Source organism: Euprymna scolopes, chromosome 26 (genome assembly GCF_053919585.1).
Source record: "Euprymna scolopes isolate OS-2025 chromosome 26, ASM5391958v1, whole genome shotgun sequence".
NCBI lineage: Eukaryota > Metazoa > Mollusca > Cephalopoda > Sepiida > Sepiolidae > Euprymna > Euprymna scolopes.
This window is the reverse complement of record NC_136507.1, coordinates 29,600,566-29,619,464: the sequence shown is the minus strand read 5'-3', so window position 1 is coordinate 29,619,464 and position 18,899 is coordinate 29,600,566. Positions and strand designations below refer to the sequence as shown.

Below are 18,899 nucleotides of genomic sequence, written 5' to 3'. Positions count from 1 at the left end.
AAAACCTTAGAGGTTGCTATGAAACAATTGAGAAAACGAGGTTGTTGGAGCGGTACAACAAGTACATTGCAGCCGGAAGAGATTACTTCGAAGGGGACAAGAGTTCCATGTGTGTATTATCAATAAAAATACCCATACGAAATAGTCTGGAAGCTTATTTAAGGCACCTTGTACCACATAAAAACGTATTTTCTTTTAAACAATGAAATATTTACCCAAATCTTGAACATTTAACTTCACACTGAAAATTACACAAGGCCCCCCCCCCACCAATGACATCAAATAGAAAGGTGACCGTGTTCTATGACAAAGATCTACAGTCGGGCAGAGATATATAAAAGACAAGGCAATCAAGCCAGACATTGTGATATGGAGCAAGCCCGAAAGAACTGCGCTTATTATTGATGTCACTGAACGAGAAAAGATAACCAAGCATCAAGAACTAAAGAATGATTTAAAGTCGACATGGTTTCTGAGGGAGATAGACATTATACCGGTTGTGATAGGAGCAACTGGCTTAGTAAATAACGAATCTTAAGAAGTCCCTGAATATAATCCCTGGAAGACCAAACTGTAATGCAATATAGATTGCAGCCATAAAGGGAACAACATCTATTCTAAAAAGAACCCTCGGATATAAATCCCAATCCTAATGAAATCAAGTGTCACCCCATGGACGGAGTTAGCTCCCTTTGATCTCTTAAAAAAATTATCAAGTAAAAAACCCAAAACAAACAAACAAACAAACAAACAAACAAACAAAAAACAAAATAAAAGAAACAACGAAACGTATACGTATGTGGAATATATGAAGTATCTATTATAAAATTTCTTTCAGATGATATAAGCCGTTTAATCTAAGCTAAAAATTCAAGTTGCTCTTTACGTGATTTGTTGAATACTGTGATAGACGGTTTCATATGTTGTCCACTTGAAATGTCACAAAGAAACCGGCTTGAACAATTATCTTTACACTGAAGATTCCACTAGGGTGAAACATATACGTTGTTGTTGTTGTTTTTGTTGTTGTTGTTGTTGTTGTTGATAATAATAATAATAATAATAATAATAATAATAATAATAATAATAATAATAATAATATACTGGGAATTATGAAGCCGTTTAATCTAAGCTAAAAATTCAAGTTGCTTTTCACGTGGTTTGTTGAAACCGGCTTGAACAATTATCTTTACACTGAAGATTCCACAAGATGAAACATATACGTTGTTGTTGCTTTTGTTGTTGTTGTTGTTGTTGTTGATAATAATAATAATAATAATAATAATAATAATAATAATAATATACTGGGAATTATGCAGACAACTGAATTCTGAACACCCAGCTAAATGGTACAAACACAAACCGGCAGCAATACTTGAAAATGAAAGTCACAAACAGACATGCATATAGAAACCGATAAAACCCATCCAAGCAAGGTGACCGGATGTTAACAAGAAAGAAAAGACCTGCCGGATTGTAGATTTTGCGTTCCTGTTAATTTTATACACTTGAATTTCATATTTATTTATTTTTTTTTGCGGACTGTTATCCTCATTTTCATAATTGTTGTTTTCACGACGTTTCAGTCAACTATTCTTCTGGACTTCGTCAGGTTGTTAACCGCGACGGGATAGGAATGTTGAGTCGCTTAACTGCATCTCCAGTAATTACTGCCTTCCATAGTTGTTGTCGTCTCACCACGTTTAGGCCAATTAATCCTCTGGCCGGCTTTGGGCAGGATTGAAATCGCTATTTTTTAGACAATGCTCACCTAGAACCGTAGGGACTCAACGCCTTTATTTACTGCGCCACAGGCAGCGGATAGAGGTGAATGGCGATCAAGTTTGGATTTAAATCCAAGTTTTTTTGTTTTTTTTCACTTATTTGGTCTTCCATCGTCGGGTCCGTACCGAATGGCATATTATTTTATTATTATAATGAAATAATACACTTGAACTTCAGTTGTGCTACAAAAATGATTAATTAAATTAATTTCTTTTGATGACTTATCTTCAGTCATGAAAAATAAAACATCAAATTAATCAAATTTATTAGGTTGGTGCAAAAATAATGTCGTTCAACTTCATGTAAAAAAAAAACAAAAACACATTATTTTTGCACTGACCTAATAAATCCCTATAGAACATAAAATGGCTAAAAAAGAGACTTCCGACTGATAGAAACTTTAGCAGTTTAGAGTTAAATAATAAATAACTTTTATCTAAATTTTAGATATGACTAGCATGGTGAACCCACAGTGCTCGGGATGGAATGATGATCAACGAATGTTTCACACTCCCATATTTTTATTGTCACCAAAATCGATGAAATAGCCATTAAAAAAAGTAAGTATGAGGATCGAACCCGAACCCTTGAGGCAAAGTTGTAAATTAAGGTGTGAAAAAAAAAGTGCGACGTTAACCATTTCCCCACCGCGAGATGCTAACGGAAACGCGTTTGAATTTATTTAATTACTTGGATTTAGCAAGTGCCCGTTTTAATGACTTAATGAGGTCAAGTTTGACTGCGGGGCGGGAACGCTTCCCAAGATGTTTAAGGAAAAAGACTAACCAACATGCGGCGAGCGACAAATGTTGAATATTTATTGTTGATTATTCCCGAAACCGAGCAAATTAAATAGACAGGCGAGCTTCGTTGTTAACTGTGAGATATTACGATTTATATGTGATATAAAAAGTTTTAAAAAGTTGTGAAGCGAGCGACCGCTTTTCTGAAAAAAGCCTTTTGTAGACACACAGAAAAAGCGAACACACATACATACATAGATACATACACACATACATACATACATTTTCGCTTTTATATTTATAGATGGTTTGCATTATAATTTGAAAGGCAAAAATCAAGTATCATTGTGAAATTGTGCTTTAAACAGAAACATTCATTCCAAACGCGCTTCTGTCGTATCAAAGACCTTTCTGTTGATTCTATATGTCGGGCCTTTCGGCTTGTGTGACAATAAAACTTCTCAGATGCACTTGTAGGTTGAGTAAGATGTTAAGTTTGGTCAAATTTTCTTGTTTCCCCTTTAATCGGATTATTCCGATTAGCGATTATCAATACTTATCGAAGACATTCTGACACAAAATCTATCTAAGAACACTGCCAGACACATAAAGTTCCTTCGTGCGAAATTTCACAAAAATCGACCCAGCTGTTTTCGAATCCATAGGGGACAAACTTACAAGTACACAAACACACGGATACACAGATACAAAGACACACAAAGTTTCCTTTATATAAAATACAGATAGAGATCCATCCAGGACAACCCTGAACAAGAATATATCAACTTTCTGGTTGTTTGTTTTGTAGTTCTGAACTTATTATTTTTATTTTCTATGAGTTTATAGGTTCGTGAAAAATTCAAACATTGAATTAAAAATACAGAATTATGAACAGATTATTACAATATAAAATAGTAATAGATCCCCCCAAAACAAACTGTATTATTAATTAAATAATATAATATAATCTATATATATAAAAGCGAAAATGTGTGTATGTATATATGTATGCATGTATGCATGTATGTATGTATGTTCGCTTTTTGTGTATGTCTTCAAAAGGCTTTTCTGCGGCGGATTCTCGAGGCCGTCGCTCATTTTTAAAACATTTTATATCACGTCTAAATGATAATATCTACGACTTAACAAGGGGGGTCGCCTCTCTATTTAATTTGCCCGACTTTGAAACGTTAAATATTCGAAATTTTTGGATCGATGCGTATAGATTCGCCTTTTTTGTATAATAAAAGCAAAGCTAATACGAACGTTGTTGCATCGTTCCCAGCGCGATCGACGGGAATGTCCAAAAGCAATCAGCTTTGATCAATGCGGTTTTTCCTTATATCAGACAATTGCTATTCAATTTGGAGAATCCTCTTTCAATGAGGAGCTGATTCCTCCCTCCCATCATCTTAGGGAAATCCAAACTGTCCCGCAGTAAATGAAAAAACGGTTTTGCAGTGAAACAAAGTAAACAAACGCCAAAAAACTGCCCCGTCATCGTAACGCTCCCACGATGACCTCATTAAGCGACCATCTGTCAATCAAACCTCCTTGACTGAAGTCACTTTAATCGCTCTTAAGTTAATGTTGTCGCCGTAGCGCAGGTGTTCAGTCTCAATCTATAGGCCTCAAGGCTCCGGGTTCGAGTCCATATGCCACCAACCCCCCATCTTTTTTTTTTAATTGCTATCGTTAAGTTGCCTTTTTGTTCTGATTTCCTCCCCCCCAAACACACACACACACACACACACACCTACAAATACCCGGGCAACGCCGGGTAGCCCCCCTCGCTAGTATAATATAAAATATACGGAATATATTCAATTTAATTTCAAAATAAATAAATACGGGTTCGAGCCTGCCTTCCTACTTCCACATTTTGTATTTTTGGCCAACAGACACATCCAAATACCCGGGCAACGCCGGGCTGAAATGTTAGTATATATATATATATATATATATATATATATATATATATATATATATATATATATATATATATATATATATATATATATCCTTAAATATATTTTAATTTGTCCAGATTTCGTATATATTATTATAGAGTCTTGATTTCAAAAGTAAAAAAGAAAAAGTATTTGGGTTTCGCAACCGAAACTGTGGCATTCAAAGCTGGTGACGTTACCACTGTACCAAGGTTACACGGATATGAACTGATTAAAAATTAAAAATAAACTAAGATGAATGTACAAAATGTATAACGATTTCTTTTTTTTTTTTAATTCGGACCCATTTTTGAAACCTTTAAAAACAATTTTTACGTTTAAAGAGTCATAAAAGAACGTCCCGTGAAAAAAAATAAAATGCAAACATTTGAGGTTCCTAGCGCTGCTCTACGACTTTTACTTTCGGAGGAGATATTGTTTGAAAATATAGAGACAGACAGACAGACAGACGGACAGGCAAACATATAACCGTTTATATATTAGATTATAGTATACATTATTGTGTACACTACATTGTATGGCAATTGCTTCGTCTTAACAGACGTTAGCCAGCTCAATACTCATGGCCATCCTCACTGCAGTTGGGAGGGGGAAGGGTGAATCGTCAGTGATGCCCAAACTAAGTCCGTTTGCCTGTTTTCAGGCCAGTAGATTCTGTGAGACAAGATTGAGTGTTGAAACTTGTTTCACTTCTGCCTCCGCTTTTCCACTCTCTCTGCCCACAGCATGTGTTTTTCTTATGGTTAATGTAGGCAGTTTTCGAGAGGAGCATCCGATCACAAGCCTCACATTTCCAACACATTAGATAAAAATGGCACAATACCTTTCCTCAGGTTTCTCTTGAGCTCAGCATAATCAATACTTTCCCTTTCAAAACCTTCAGATTCATCTCTAACTAACCGATCCATTCGGGTCGGCATTTCGCGTCAGTTTCACAGTTCTGAACAGGAATCTTGAAGACTTTAGATCGTCTTTTATGCAATCATTGAAGCGCCTCCTTTTGGACCATGCTGAGGACGTTTCCCAGTTTTAAGCTAGCTATAAAAAAAATTGCTTAGACAGCCTCGAATCCTCCACCCGAACAACATGACCTGCCTAGTGCAACCAGTTCCCCATCTCCAGTTTTTCAACGCTAAAATACTCGGGTTTCTTAGGAATGTCCATGTCAGGTGTCAGTGACTGCCATTTTACATTCAGAATTCGCCTGAGGCATTTCTGATAGAATTTCTCAAGTTGCTTTAAGTATCGACGCTGTGTTATCCAGCATTCTGACGAGTAAAGTAAAACAAAAAGTACAAGAAAGGTCGAGTAAACACTAATCTTAGTCTTGAGAGATCCCACGCTTTTCTAGTATTCCAAATGCGGAGCTGGCCTTCTGAATGCAAAGACGTATCGCCCCATTGAGTGAACCATCTCTGGAGACTGTTCTACCTAAGTATACAAACGTGTCTAAAACATTTAGCCTTCCTTCCCTTACATAGATATTAGGTTCAATGTATTGAGCACCAGGTGCAGGGGTGAACATCACTTTAGTCTTATTAATGCTGTTAGTTAAGCCAAACGCGACATATGCTGCTGACAAAAAAAATTAATTGCAGTTTCGTATTATCATGCATTTTTCCTATCCAAGCAAAGAATTTCTAATTTTTTTGAAGAGTATATGCACGAAAAGAGAAATATTGACATAATAATAACTGTTTGTCTGCAAAACAGAATGGATCTGTAAAAAAAATATACCGAAATTTTAACACTGGATGAGCTGTTTTGCATGAACATAAATATTTGTATCTTGGAATATAACTATACTGTTATATATATATATATATATATATATATATATATATATATATATATATATATATATATACATATATATATATATATACATATAAATATAAATATATCTCTATATATGTACGAATGTATGTATATATATATATATATATATATATATATATATATATAGACGAATATTATGACATTTAAAAATAAATGTCTAAATTTCAACGATATTTCTCGCAGTTGAGATTAGCCGTCAGGTTCATTCTCTGCTAATGGAGTCAGAAATAGCTTCGTGGACAGGTCTTAATCTTCTGCCTGGCACTAATCGTCTAACCCTGCACTGATGATTCCCAAAAGGATGGCACACTAGTGTCTGTAGGTATTTAAACATAATAATAATAATAATAATAATAATAATAATAATAATAATAATAATAATAATAATATATAATTATTATTAACTATAATCATTATATATATATATATATATATATATATATATATATATATATATAGTAAGTTATGCTACACAGAGTATGCCTTATTAAACGTCTTCACTTCATGATTTCAACGCACACACACACAAACAAACGAGTATATATATATATATATATGTATATATATATATATGTATGTATATATATGTGTGTGTGCGTATGTGTGTGTGTGTTGCAAGCATGACGGGAAGACTTTTATAATTCATGATTAAAAGTAAAATACGCTTTAAAATAAAGAAAAAAAGGGGCGAAAGGGAAGAAAAAATATAGGCGAGAGTCAGCTGACTGTTTGAGCCCCGTTTGTTTTTCTTTCCTCCACTTCAGCCCTTTTTTCTTTATTTTAAAACGTATTTTACTTTCAATCATGAATTATCAAAATTCTTCTCTTCATAATTGCAATATGTATATTCTGTAACCCCCAAAGAATCATTATATATATATATATATATATATATATATATATATATATATATATGTAAATATATATGGCAATTAAGCTATACAGAATATTCCGCGTTTTGTCAGGTTTCCCTTCATGATTTCAGCGCACACACACACGCATACACACATACATAAACGCATATATATATATATATATATATATATATATATATATATATATATATATTAAAAAGTCCAGGTACCTACATCTAAAATTTCAAGTGTTTAGACCCAAAATTGGCGGAGGAGTTTGGTCAAATCTGCAAAGGTCAACTCTTTATAACTTTGAAATCATGGCAGCCAAATTTTCGCCAAAAATCTTATTGAAAAGCTTGCTGCATGTATGAATAGTTTGCAGGAGACCGCAAAGGTCAAATCTTTTGAACTTTGACCCCTCGGTAGCCAAATTTTCGGCCAAAAAACTGATTCAAAAGCTTGAGTCTGGAGACTGAAAATCGACAGAGTAGTTAAGTAGGGAAATGTACACAGACAGACAGACAGACAGACAGACAAGTTCATATAAATATATATATATATACATGTATAAACATATTCGGAGTAAATGTACTGTGATCTATGGATATATTTTATAATCAATTTTTGAGTAGAAGAATCTAGCTTGAAGTCACTCAGGCGACTGTGTGACTGTTGTAGATTTCCATGCGTGACCCGAATCTGACACGCCATCTTTTTTAAAAATTTATCTTTACAAGTGAGTCACCGCCTTTTAAAGCTCGAAGATCACACAAGTATTAAGAGGTCAGCAGAACAACACTGTAATGATCGGCAATGGTGAAAATTGGATTGATTTTGATTATTAAAGTGGTTGTAGCTAGACAAGTGTTTATTGTGAATGTTGTACATAGGGGGTCATAGAGTAGGGGTCAAGCGAGCACCTGCCATGAGAATAACGATATAGCAGAGATAGACATGCAAAGAGGTTGAAAGGTCTATCTTCTTGATTAAGCATTACGCATGTATTAGGGTTAATGATTGAATCTTTCGTACCAACACAAGGAAACAAGAGTTAACAACTCCAAGAGTCTCCATTGCGACAAGAGTAAATAAATACGTCTCTAATATTACTTATATTTCTTTCTGTGAATCTCTACGTCGCGAGCGACAAAATCCCGGTTCAATTATTGATCCGACCAAATTGCTAGCAATTCGGAATAGGCTAAACAAACGTCACATTTCAGAGCCTTGATCCAACTTGTCGCCATCTTTTTTTATTTTTAAAAGCGGGTAGTAAAATCGGTTCGCATAACAACGGAAGGACTAAAGAGAGCTGTAATTATTTGAGTCCTACGAATTGGAAATGTTTTGCCCTTAGTAAGCGTGCCAGATGGAATACACGAGCGTAAGACTTTGAAGGTTACCGTCTCTGTTGACCTTTGGAACTGCAAGAGACTCGTGGCTTTACCAATTCCACTAACAGTCAGCTTCACATTTTCGTCTCTGATAAAGCGTACAAGCGTTAAATTTTAACTAGTTGACTCGTACGTTCAACAGTTGGGTACGAGATTCCAAACAAAAACGTCGATTTGTATGAATCAGAAAACCAGCAATCAAAGATACGTCTTTGACAATCAAGCCGATAGTGGCCTTCTTGCTATCGGATTGAGATATGATTCTGCTAAATCCTACTTGGTCCATCCTCCTAGGCCTAATATTTTCTTTAATAACGAGGTTACCTTATTGCTAATAGTCCTAGCTGTTTCCTACCATATAATGGCGATGGGGCTGCTCAAGCATATTTTGTATGCTAGAGCGCATCCTGACCTTGAGTCTAACTTCCTGGAAAAGAAGTCAATAAAACCATGGCCCAACATTTTAAGAGCCTTCTCGTTTTTATTGTTGGCATTGGTTTCTTCCATTCTTTCTTGAATCAGATACTTATAAGATAAAACTACATGAAAGTTGCCAACATCGATATTAAAAGTGGCGTTATCAGATCGACAATAATTACGCAGATCCCCATACCCAGGTAATTTTAACGGAAAGACGATATGCAGTGGGTAAAAGATTATATATATATATATATATATATATATATATATATATATATATATATATATATGTATATATATATATATATATATATATATATATATATATATATATATCAGAGAGGCGGTAGCACTCTCTATATAGGGATGGCCCGTACACGCCTATATACGCCTACAAAACAAAACTATCCAAATCTCAACTAAAATCAACTTATAAGTTTCAAAAAGCACATATTCTTACAGAGAAGTGTCTTACGAATCCAGCGAGTGTCAGAACGTCGGTTAAAATGTCAAAAGAGAGCAAAAAAAAAAAAAAAGGGTACAAAAATGGCCAATTGTTCTTCTTTCTTCTTTCTTCTTTCTTCTTCTTTCTTCTTTCTTTTGAGACGATGTATCTCGGTGTACGAACGGTCTCTGACAACAGTTCAAGCATCAATCGACTGCTCTTTACACGGAGAAGTGCAGTGACCCATCCCTTTTTGCTAACTCCATAATTAAATAAGATTACGTGTAATAACAAGTTTTAAACACTATATACCCAATGTAGACAGACCACTTCGAACACGGAACTTCTCTCAAAAGGGACAGCTCCAAATAATACACCGGATGCTCACATACGTTCCAGTTTGCCAGTGGCCTATATTTCTTGGACGCTGAATATTTGAGGTGAACGTTAAGGTTTTTTCTTTAAACAGTAACCCACCAGCGTTAATGAAACCACGAAATCTTTATCTCAGTTGATCAAAATTGTTATAAGAGAAACCTATCAGCAAGTACGACGTCAAAAAACAATGTTATAAAAACAAATAATTCTTCAGATTTTGGACTGTAAAATATGTACAAAATGTCAATGCTGTGACCAGGATTCGAACCTAAGTTAGCACGGCCACAACGTGGGGTCCTAACCTCTAGACGATCACGGCTAACACTGACGTCTGTCGCTCTTGGAAGAAAGACACATGACTACTGTCAAACTATTGAAAAATAAGGAGGAAACTTGAAATCCTCACGCATGCGCAAAAATACACTATAGCAACCATTGTTAAATGCAGCTGAATCTCTTCGCTCGCTAAGAAAAGTAGATCAGACCAGTTCTTCTAAGAACTCACCAAACGCCAAAGGAAATAAGTTAAATTAACCGCAAAAGAAACTGCAAGAAAGTCAAGAAAAATTTAATAGTGAAGGTATGAACATTTTAGAACTTTATAATACTCTAACTGTTTTATCAGAGAGGCGGTAGCACTCTCTATGTAATATAGAACCGATGGAGGACCAAGAGGCAACTCCTAAGGCCCAAAACCCAAAGACCTAAAACCCAGCAGGAGGCGGCAATGAGCCGCCTCCTAAAAAAGACAATACTATCATGAATGTAAGTTTAAAAATAAGACTGTAAGTAAAAATACTAATTAACAAGAATAAAAAAGCATTGGAAATGCAAAAGGATATAGGGATGGTATGCCAAAAAGTATACAAACAAGATAGCTATGAATGGCTAGGCACATGGAAATAGAATTGCATCCAAAGTATAGCCCTATAGCTTTTTACAACCGTAATGATCGCACGGAATGAAGATTGGAGAAAAGCTATAGGGCTATACTTTGGATGCAATTCTATTTCCATGTGCCTAGCCATTCATAGCTATCTTGTTTGTATACTTTTTGGCATACCATCCCTATATCCTTTTGCATTTCCAATGCTTTTTTATTCTTGTATAATATAAACCTGAACGTCTGTGTGTGTGTCTGGTCACGAATAGTCTCCTATATGGTTGACTATTATAGAAAACTGATCACATATAATGATAGAAGATGTATCGAGACACATGAATGGGTATGTGTGATCTGGCATAATGATGATTCATTTAAATTGTGGGGTCTGCGTTCGGGCCTGGTCGAGAAAGTATGGAAATAAAAAATTTAAAATTAAAAAAATAAAAAAACGTTCACAAGTGTTTTTGATATAGATGTACATAAGAATACTTTGATAAGTATGTTTCAACTTAAATAGGGATGGTATAATAAAATTGTGGGGTCTGCGTTCGCGCTTGGCCTCCATAGAATGGAAATAGGCACAAACTTTAATAAAGACTTTTCATATCTATCTGCGTAAGTATACTTTGAGAATTATGTTTCAGTTTGAAGAAATATGGTATAATCAAATTATGGGGTGTTCGTTCGCGCCTGACCTCCATAGAATGGAAATATGTCAGAAACTTTAACAAGGTTTTTTAATATAGATCCACAGAATATTGTGATAAGTATTTCAATGTGAACAGGTATGGTATAATAAATTATGGGGTTTATCTATTTTATTTTTACTTTCATCATATTTTGATTTGGTTTTGATACCCCCAAATTCGAAGCTATCTCTTTACAACCCTTCCTTTTCATAACCTATCATACTTTCATAAATCAGAGTCAATTTTCTGTAGACTGGTTTTGTAACCCAGTCAACGACGGGTACTTTTGCTAGTATATATATATATATATATATATATATATATGATCGTCTCTTACAGGTGACTGTAGGGAGTTGAGCAGCGAGATGTCTGTTCACATTACATTTACACTCCTACAGGTTAGTACATCAGAAAAGCAGGAAACAAGGAAGGAATTCCGAAGTCTAGCAGTCCGAGTAAGAAACTATAAGAGTGGAACGATTTCCGACATATAAAGACCTAAACCGTGAAGAGGTGAGATTTTGCTGCTTGTCGGGTTAGTCGGGGGTTTCTACGTCGTGGGGGGCACAAGTGCTATGAGTTCCTCAGAGCACATTCACTTAAAGTACTTATAAAACAGACAATGGATTGCTATATTGCGGCGATAGCATAGAGGTTGGAGCTTGACCGATAATGTAGGATCTATTACATTTGAGATGGTTTAAGACTGTAAAAATGAGAGACTTGTGGTAGATACACCAGTTTAGATGTAGCAATATAACCCTTATCCCCGAGTGGCTATTGGGACTTGATAAGTGGTGAACTCCATGGAAAAAAAGCAACAATACTCCATGGAGGGGCAAATTGTGGCTTTTTAAAGATATAGGATGCTTTCTGGTGTACGAATATTCTAGCATGATAGATGGAGCCCATCTTCTTTGCAACAGCCTTGGCAATGTCCTCAATGTATTTGTTCCAATTCATTAACAATCAATACTATGCATTATTATAAGGGTAACTCACGTTGATCACGAAGTATCCATTGGAATTGGCAGTCACGTACACTTCGTCTTGGTCCATCGGCTTGATCTTCAGGTAACATATGTCGCCATGGAGCTGTCTGGAAAGGGGTGCGCGGCATCCAGTCATGTACACGTACTCGTTATTTTGATCTACCAAAAAGAAACAAAAAGAAAGGACATCGACAATTAAAAACCTCTATCAATAATATAAATCTCGCCTGTCTGTTTAAATGTATGTATGTATGTATGTTTTTATGTTCGCCTAAAACTTTTGACAGAGGCGATAGATTTTTAAAAGATTAGTATTTTTAAGTTCGACCCTTCGGACGACAAATATCGAAAAATTGACCAAAAAACATTAATTCCTTCACCTTCAACTGGCCACTTTTCTACAAGGAGGGGTCGATTTTTTTCGCCGATATTTTCGAAATTCATCCCTTCTTTTCGATTGAATAGCCTTAATTTTAACCTTTGCCACTTCCGGTTTGGCGATAGATGCAACGGCAAAGACGTTACGTTTTTTTTTTCGCGTTCTTTTCCTCCTTCGTCGTACGGATTCGAGCCTGACTGACATCTACCACTTTTTTTTTTTTTTTTTTTGCATAAAACACAACTCCAAACACCCGGGCAACGCCGGCCACCCAGGCTAGTTTTTTAAAAAAATCCAATGCTTTATTCAAAGTAAGAGGTGCTTTCAATAAGTTTCCAGACTTTTATTGATAGTACACACATGGAACTCTAGTTCCTTTCGAAGTAATCTTCCCCGGCTGTAATGCCCTTGTTATACCGTTCAAACTGCTGGAAGGACCCACGGAAGTCCTCTTGTGTGAGTGTGTCAATGACCCTTGTCACAGCCTCTTTTATTTCCTCAATTGTCTCATGACTACAACATCTAAGGTTTTCCTAAAGCTTAAGGAATAATCAAAAGTCACAGGGAGCAAGGCCTGGAGTATAGGGAGGGCGAGGAAGTGTCTTGACGCCCACCTTTGTCAAATAGTCCGTGGCAAGGGGATCGAAAGAATAATGATTCGATCTGTCCACACGATTGAATACTTAAACCAGGAAAAAAAAAAAACGTTTTCTGTAGAATTACACATGCAAAGTTATTAATCGGGTTTTGTGAAATGGTTATGGTGATGTGAATAACGACGTGTATTGGTGACCTGGGGGTGATACGTTCGAATCCAGTCAATTCCATAGTATTACTTTTGTTATGGAAGTTTGAAACTTTCATGTGATCTCTCCTATATGTAGCCGATTCTGTAAAAACTGAGCAAACAAATGCCAACAACAGAACCGATCTGCTTTACTTTTTAATCGAAGTTTAATGACATTGAGCCTGGCCAAATCTGAAATGATGCTCCATATGAAATATTGTGGGATCACTAATATATAAATGTCGTAATTGAAAATCCTGCGTGGGCCGCACGCGCGTGCGCACACACACATACATACACACACACACACACACACACACACAAGTACACACACAATTTCTTTGGGGGTGATAAACACACACATACACACATATACACGCAAATATACACACAAAAACAATTTCTTCGGGCGTGATAACACACATGCACACACATAAATACATATACATACACGCAAACACCATTACTTCGGGAGTGATAAACTCACACACATATACACATACATACACACATGCATCGGAGGTGATAGACAGAAACATGCACACACACGCACACACACGCACACACACACACACACACACACACACACATATATGTGTGTGTGTGTGTGCGCGTGCGTGCGGATGTGTGATGTGTCTTTTTCTACTTTTTCCACCTATTTTCTCCCTCTCCCACGCAGCCTACAAAATTATCCATCCTTTTCTCCCCCCCCCGATATCCTTTTCATCCTCATTCCTTTTTAATAAATACAAAAACGGTTTTAAATTTGTTCAGTTATTATCGAAGATAAACATCGACTAGCACTTCTCGTTTGATAAAGCTCTTCCGGGTTACAAGAAATTTATAATGAGATGGTGTTAAGTTGGTGTTGTGTTTTTCTTTAAACTTTTATTTATGCTCTGCTACGCATTGAGCTTTCCCACTCAATGTTTCTTGCAGAAATTGATCTATCCGTTTTGGATTAATAATCTTTCTTTCTTTCTTTCTTTCTCTCTCTCTCTCTATCTCTCTCTCTCTCTCTCTCTCTCTCTCTCTCTCTCTCTCTCTATATATATATATATATATATATATATATATATATATATATATATATATAATACAGTAACTTTGCAAATAACAAATACATTTGCTGGGGTAAAAACAACACAGGCAAAAAAAAAACATTTTTAATAACAAAATAGGTTAGCAATAAAATTATTCTGGACCCCCTCCCCTCACAAAAAAGGAAAAAAAAACTCGATATAATTTTCGGAACATATTTTCTTGTTTTTAAGAGAGGTGGTGTCTGATCAACACTGTTGGGGAGCCACGGTATAAAAACTATTTTGTTTTTAAATCGAAAACTTAGATCAACAGATAAAAGAAAAACGTTTTACCGTAAAATTCAATCGATTCCAACGCCTTTTCTTCCGTGCCTGGTTGGACCAATTTCCTCAAGAGTATTAATTCGCGGTCTACAATTTCCGGGGTCAACCTCACCTCCCTGGAAACAAGAAAAAAAAAACCCCAAAAAACAAAAGAGAACATTATATTTCGGAAGTTTTGACATGAGGATTTGATAATCATAGGCACAATCATTTCGACACATTAAAAAGGTTTCAGTGTCGAAAGGTATGAGTCCCGACTCCAATTAAAATTTTTACTCCCAGAATCCTAAAATATTTGATTATTTGTTTTAACGTTTTCTTATATTCATTAAGTATGATTGAAAACAAAAGCCAGCTTTCAACTCCTCCCAAAACTTCTGAATTCGACTCCACAACTTTAGTACCCGCTATGCAGGGTCCACTGCTGAAATAGATTTTGTAACTCTGAAACAAACAACTCCAATTAATTATATTCATTGTCAGACGCATTTCCAGGAAACATTTTAAACATTTTTCTGGTACTTGTTGCCTTACAGCTGTTTCTTTAAAATATAGTCTGGGCGAACAGTTGTGTTCATACTTAGTCTCTCTTTGCATATCAACTTCTATCTTAACCCTTTATTCAAAGCGCTCTGGTATGTTTTTTTTTTTTTAAATCCAAATCGTCCAAAAGTAGACATAGAGCCACTTGATGTAAGGAGCTAAAAAGAACGGAATGTGATTATTGCAAAGGCAGGAGATGCCTATTAACCTCAGTCATGAAAACTCCGAGACTAAAGGTAAACAGTCAGTGGGAAGAAAATTCCACAAGCAGTTCTTACAAAGAAGCAACTGGAACAGAAAGCTCTTTCAAAGAGAAAGCGAATTAGTGAATACTACTATATAAAACTATTACATAATAGTATTTACAGAAAAAAACTGAGACTAGCAACATCACGTCTGGTACAGAGAATAAGAAAGGGTGAAAACCAATCAAATTAGAGATACATTTCTGAATCTTATCATGAACCTTCGAATGCTTAACATGCTTAAATATGTAGATGGGTTAGGGTTAGGGTTAATATAGTGCAGAATGCACACATATTTTCAGCAGGAGAGCTACTTAAATCATGACTCCTGCCTTTGAGAGCAATATAACTTATTGTCAATAGTTGGTAATTTCCAACGTGCACATCTCTGACATTTTCTTTTATTTTCTCAGATAAGTTATCTTTTTCCGCGTGAAATATCCTTGTGTTTAATTTTCGAAAAATCGTAAATTAATAAAAAATCACTTCTGCTCAAAATATTACGATAATCGTTATGTACTTATGCATAGCGATTCTAGTGAAGAATTTCTAGAAAAACGAAGGTACTGTTTTCTTCTGCACCAGTTCCGTTAGCACCACGAAGAAAATTACTCGTTATTCATCAATCCAAACAAAAACTTTACTCATTATAAACCATCCTTGATTGTTAATTATTATCTCCTGTTAGTTTCAGTTTTACGTGAATAGTAATTTAAGAGTTTATCTGTTAAATATTTTACACACACACTTAGATGAATTATTATATTTTGATTAATGCAGATTTCGTAGTTATTATTATATTATATTGGAGATATGATTTAAAAAGTTCAATAAATAAATAAATAAATAAATGAAATGACTCATGCGCCACCACCGAGAATTGAAACCAAAACGTTTAGCTTACGATTTACTTTTTCCTTCGACATTAATGCCTGAGCAATGAAGACATTTGCTGCAGGACTAAAAATTAAAACATGAACTGAGATCTATCACGTTACGCATGCATATTCGTAATGCCTTCGTTCGACCTTCACTTGACAAATTTCATTTTTTTTTAAATTTTCACACTTTTGCGCCGATTTCCCCCGGCTAAAACCCAAATATATTTTTGTATGGGCTCGAAATATATTAAGTTTCATGTCTTTAGACCAAAAACTGACAGAGGAGTTTGGTAGACCAATTTTATAAACAAATATATATACGCATACATGAATATAGATAGAAAGAGGTTTGTGTTTGATATAAGCTTTTTACGCAAATATCACGCAAGTATAAATCATGTAGAATATCTGCATGGATATAATTACACGTAAAAGTTAATTAAAGATGATTATCCCATAAGAAATCCGAAAAAAATAATAAGGAATTAATTAAAATGAATGTTTAAAATAATAAGCAAATTAGCTAGATCTTTTGCAGATGAATGCAATTACACGACCCATTTAATATAATATAATATATCTGTAGTCATCGACATACAGTCCTGTTTCGTTGTAGCACAACTCATCAGTGCCGCTAGACTAGCATCTCTCCCAAGCCAAGGATTGAACCTAGAATCGTCGTGTTGACAGTCGGCAGTTCTCCCACTCGACCATGGAATCGACGCCTCCATCTGATATAGTTACTAATCCAATACACCACTCGAGCAGCCCCTCCATCTACAATCATACAACTAATAATAATAATAATAATAATAATAATAATAATAATAATAATAATAATATTTCTCCTAACAGCCATCCTAACACTAACAACACTCATTACCCCCTCCAAAATAGTTCTCATACAGACATTGTTTTTAACTCATTTCAAAGTGTTTTTTAACATGTTTTATTAACTGTTTGCTCGTATATATATATATATATAATATATATCACGTAAAAGGATAATATGTGTTTTTATGCCATTAACATGGTTTCAGGCACTTCTGCGATATTGTAATGCAGGATGCAGAGAAATAAGAGGATCGATGGATTATTATGACGCGTAAATTTGACCCCAGATTTATGGATTACTCGATCGTCACATGAGTGCATGAAATGATGGAATTATATATTTAAAGATATCTGCACATAATCGTATTAAACTACTATGAACCTCATCATTTCACGCACCTATGTCCATCATTTCACGCACTCATGTGACGATCGAGTAATCCATAAATCTGGGGTCAAATTTACGCGTTATAATAATCTATCGATCCTCTTATTTCTCTGCATCCTGCATTACAATATCGCAGAAGTGGCTGAAACCATGTTAATGGCATAAAAAATCAAGCACTGCAAATAATAAACACCTGAAGCGACGAATAAAAGCCGATTCTCTCAACTTTTAGCGTTCGAGTCCATACATTCTTTTCAGTTGCTAAACTTATTGTTCTCGGCATTAGGAGAGTACCTGCTCTCCTCGGTTAAGAAGTACACGCATCTTACCCAGGGAGGAGGAGAAGTATAGCTCGAATATTGTGGATATTTCAATTCTACGAATGCTGCATAATTCGATTACTTTTCCACCGGGATAACACCGGGTAACCTTGCTGATCTTCAAATGAAGAAAGAATAACACGTGTTCATCATATTTATTTATTACGGCCGGAAAAATGCGGGGTCGTCAGCGTCTGTTTTCAGAAATACCTAATTGCTTAAAATTGAAGGTCAAGGGCCAGGAAAATGTTTGGTGGGAAATTGTGCATGAGCATTTGTTTAAAGGAATCGGCGTAAAAAAAAAAGAAGAGGAAGGATCGCAGAACTTGTTGATAGATTCTTCAAGTAATTCGTCCAGGTTTGTTTCTATGTTTATATTTTTGCGTTTTAGTATTTTTTTCTTTTTGTTGAGAATTTAGTTTTATTTTGCTTTTTATTATTATTTACTCACTAGAAGTAGTCATACAGGCCATCATCAAAGATTTATCTTTGAGAACAACTTATGGCATTCTCTGGAATCTGAGTGACAACAAGTCTCCCCAGATTTCCAGTACTCTCCAACTTTTTCGATAACCTTCGCAGATGAATTTGCGATGTCGTAACGGCAGCTTATCATTGATTTTTTCGTTGGTAGTGACCATTAATCTTCTCTGGCATTTGGATAGCAATAAACCTCCCCAAGATCCCAGTTCTTTTTGCACTCATCCAGTGGAGGTCTGGTTAGTGCTCTTTTTCCCGGGTCTTTCCGTACTCCTTG

The 18,899-nt window shown here is 35.4% G+C and overlaps 1 protein-coding gene across 1 annotated transcript in view; it reads right to left on the bottom strand.

Annotated features, from left to right (window-relative positions):
• The window catches only part of LOC145247954 (outer dynein arm-docking complex subunit 2-like), a 627,728-nt gene that overhangs the window by 425,162 nt on the left and 183,667 nt on the right, over nucleotides 1–18,899 (bottom strand). The window contains exons 5-6 of the mRNA XM_080109601.1: nucleotides 14,941–15,047; nucleotides 12,409–12,557 (exon numbers count right to left, since the gene is read on the bottom strand). Of these exons, the coding sequence (XP_079965727.1) occupies nucleotides 12,409–12,557; nucleotides 14,941–15,047 (256 nt within the window). The remainder of the gene's footprint in view (nucleotides 1–12,408; nucleotides 12,558–14,940; nucleotides 15,048–18,899) is intronic.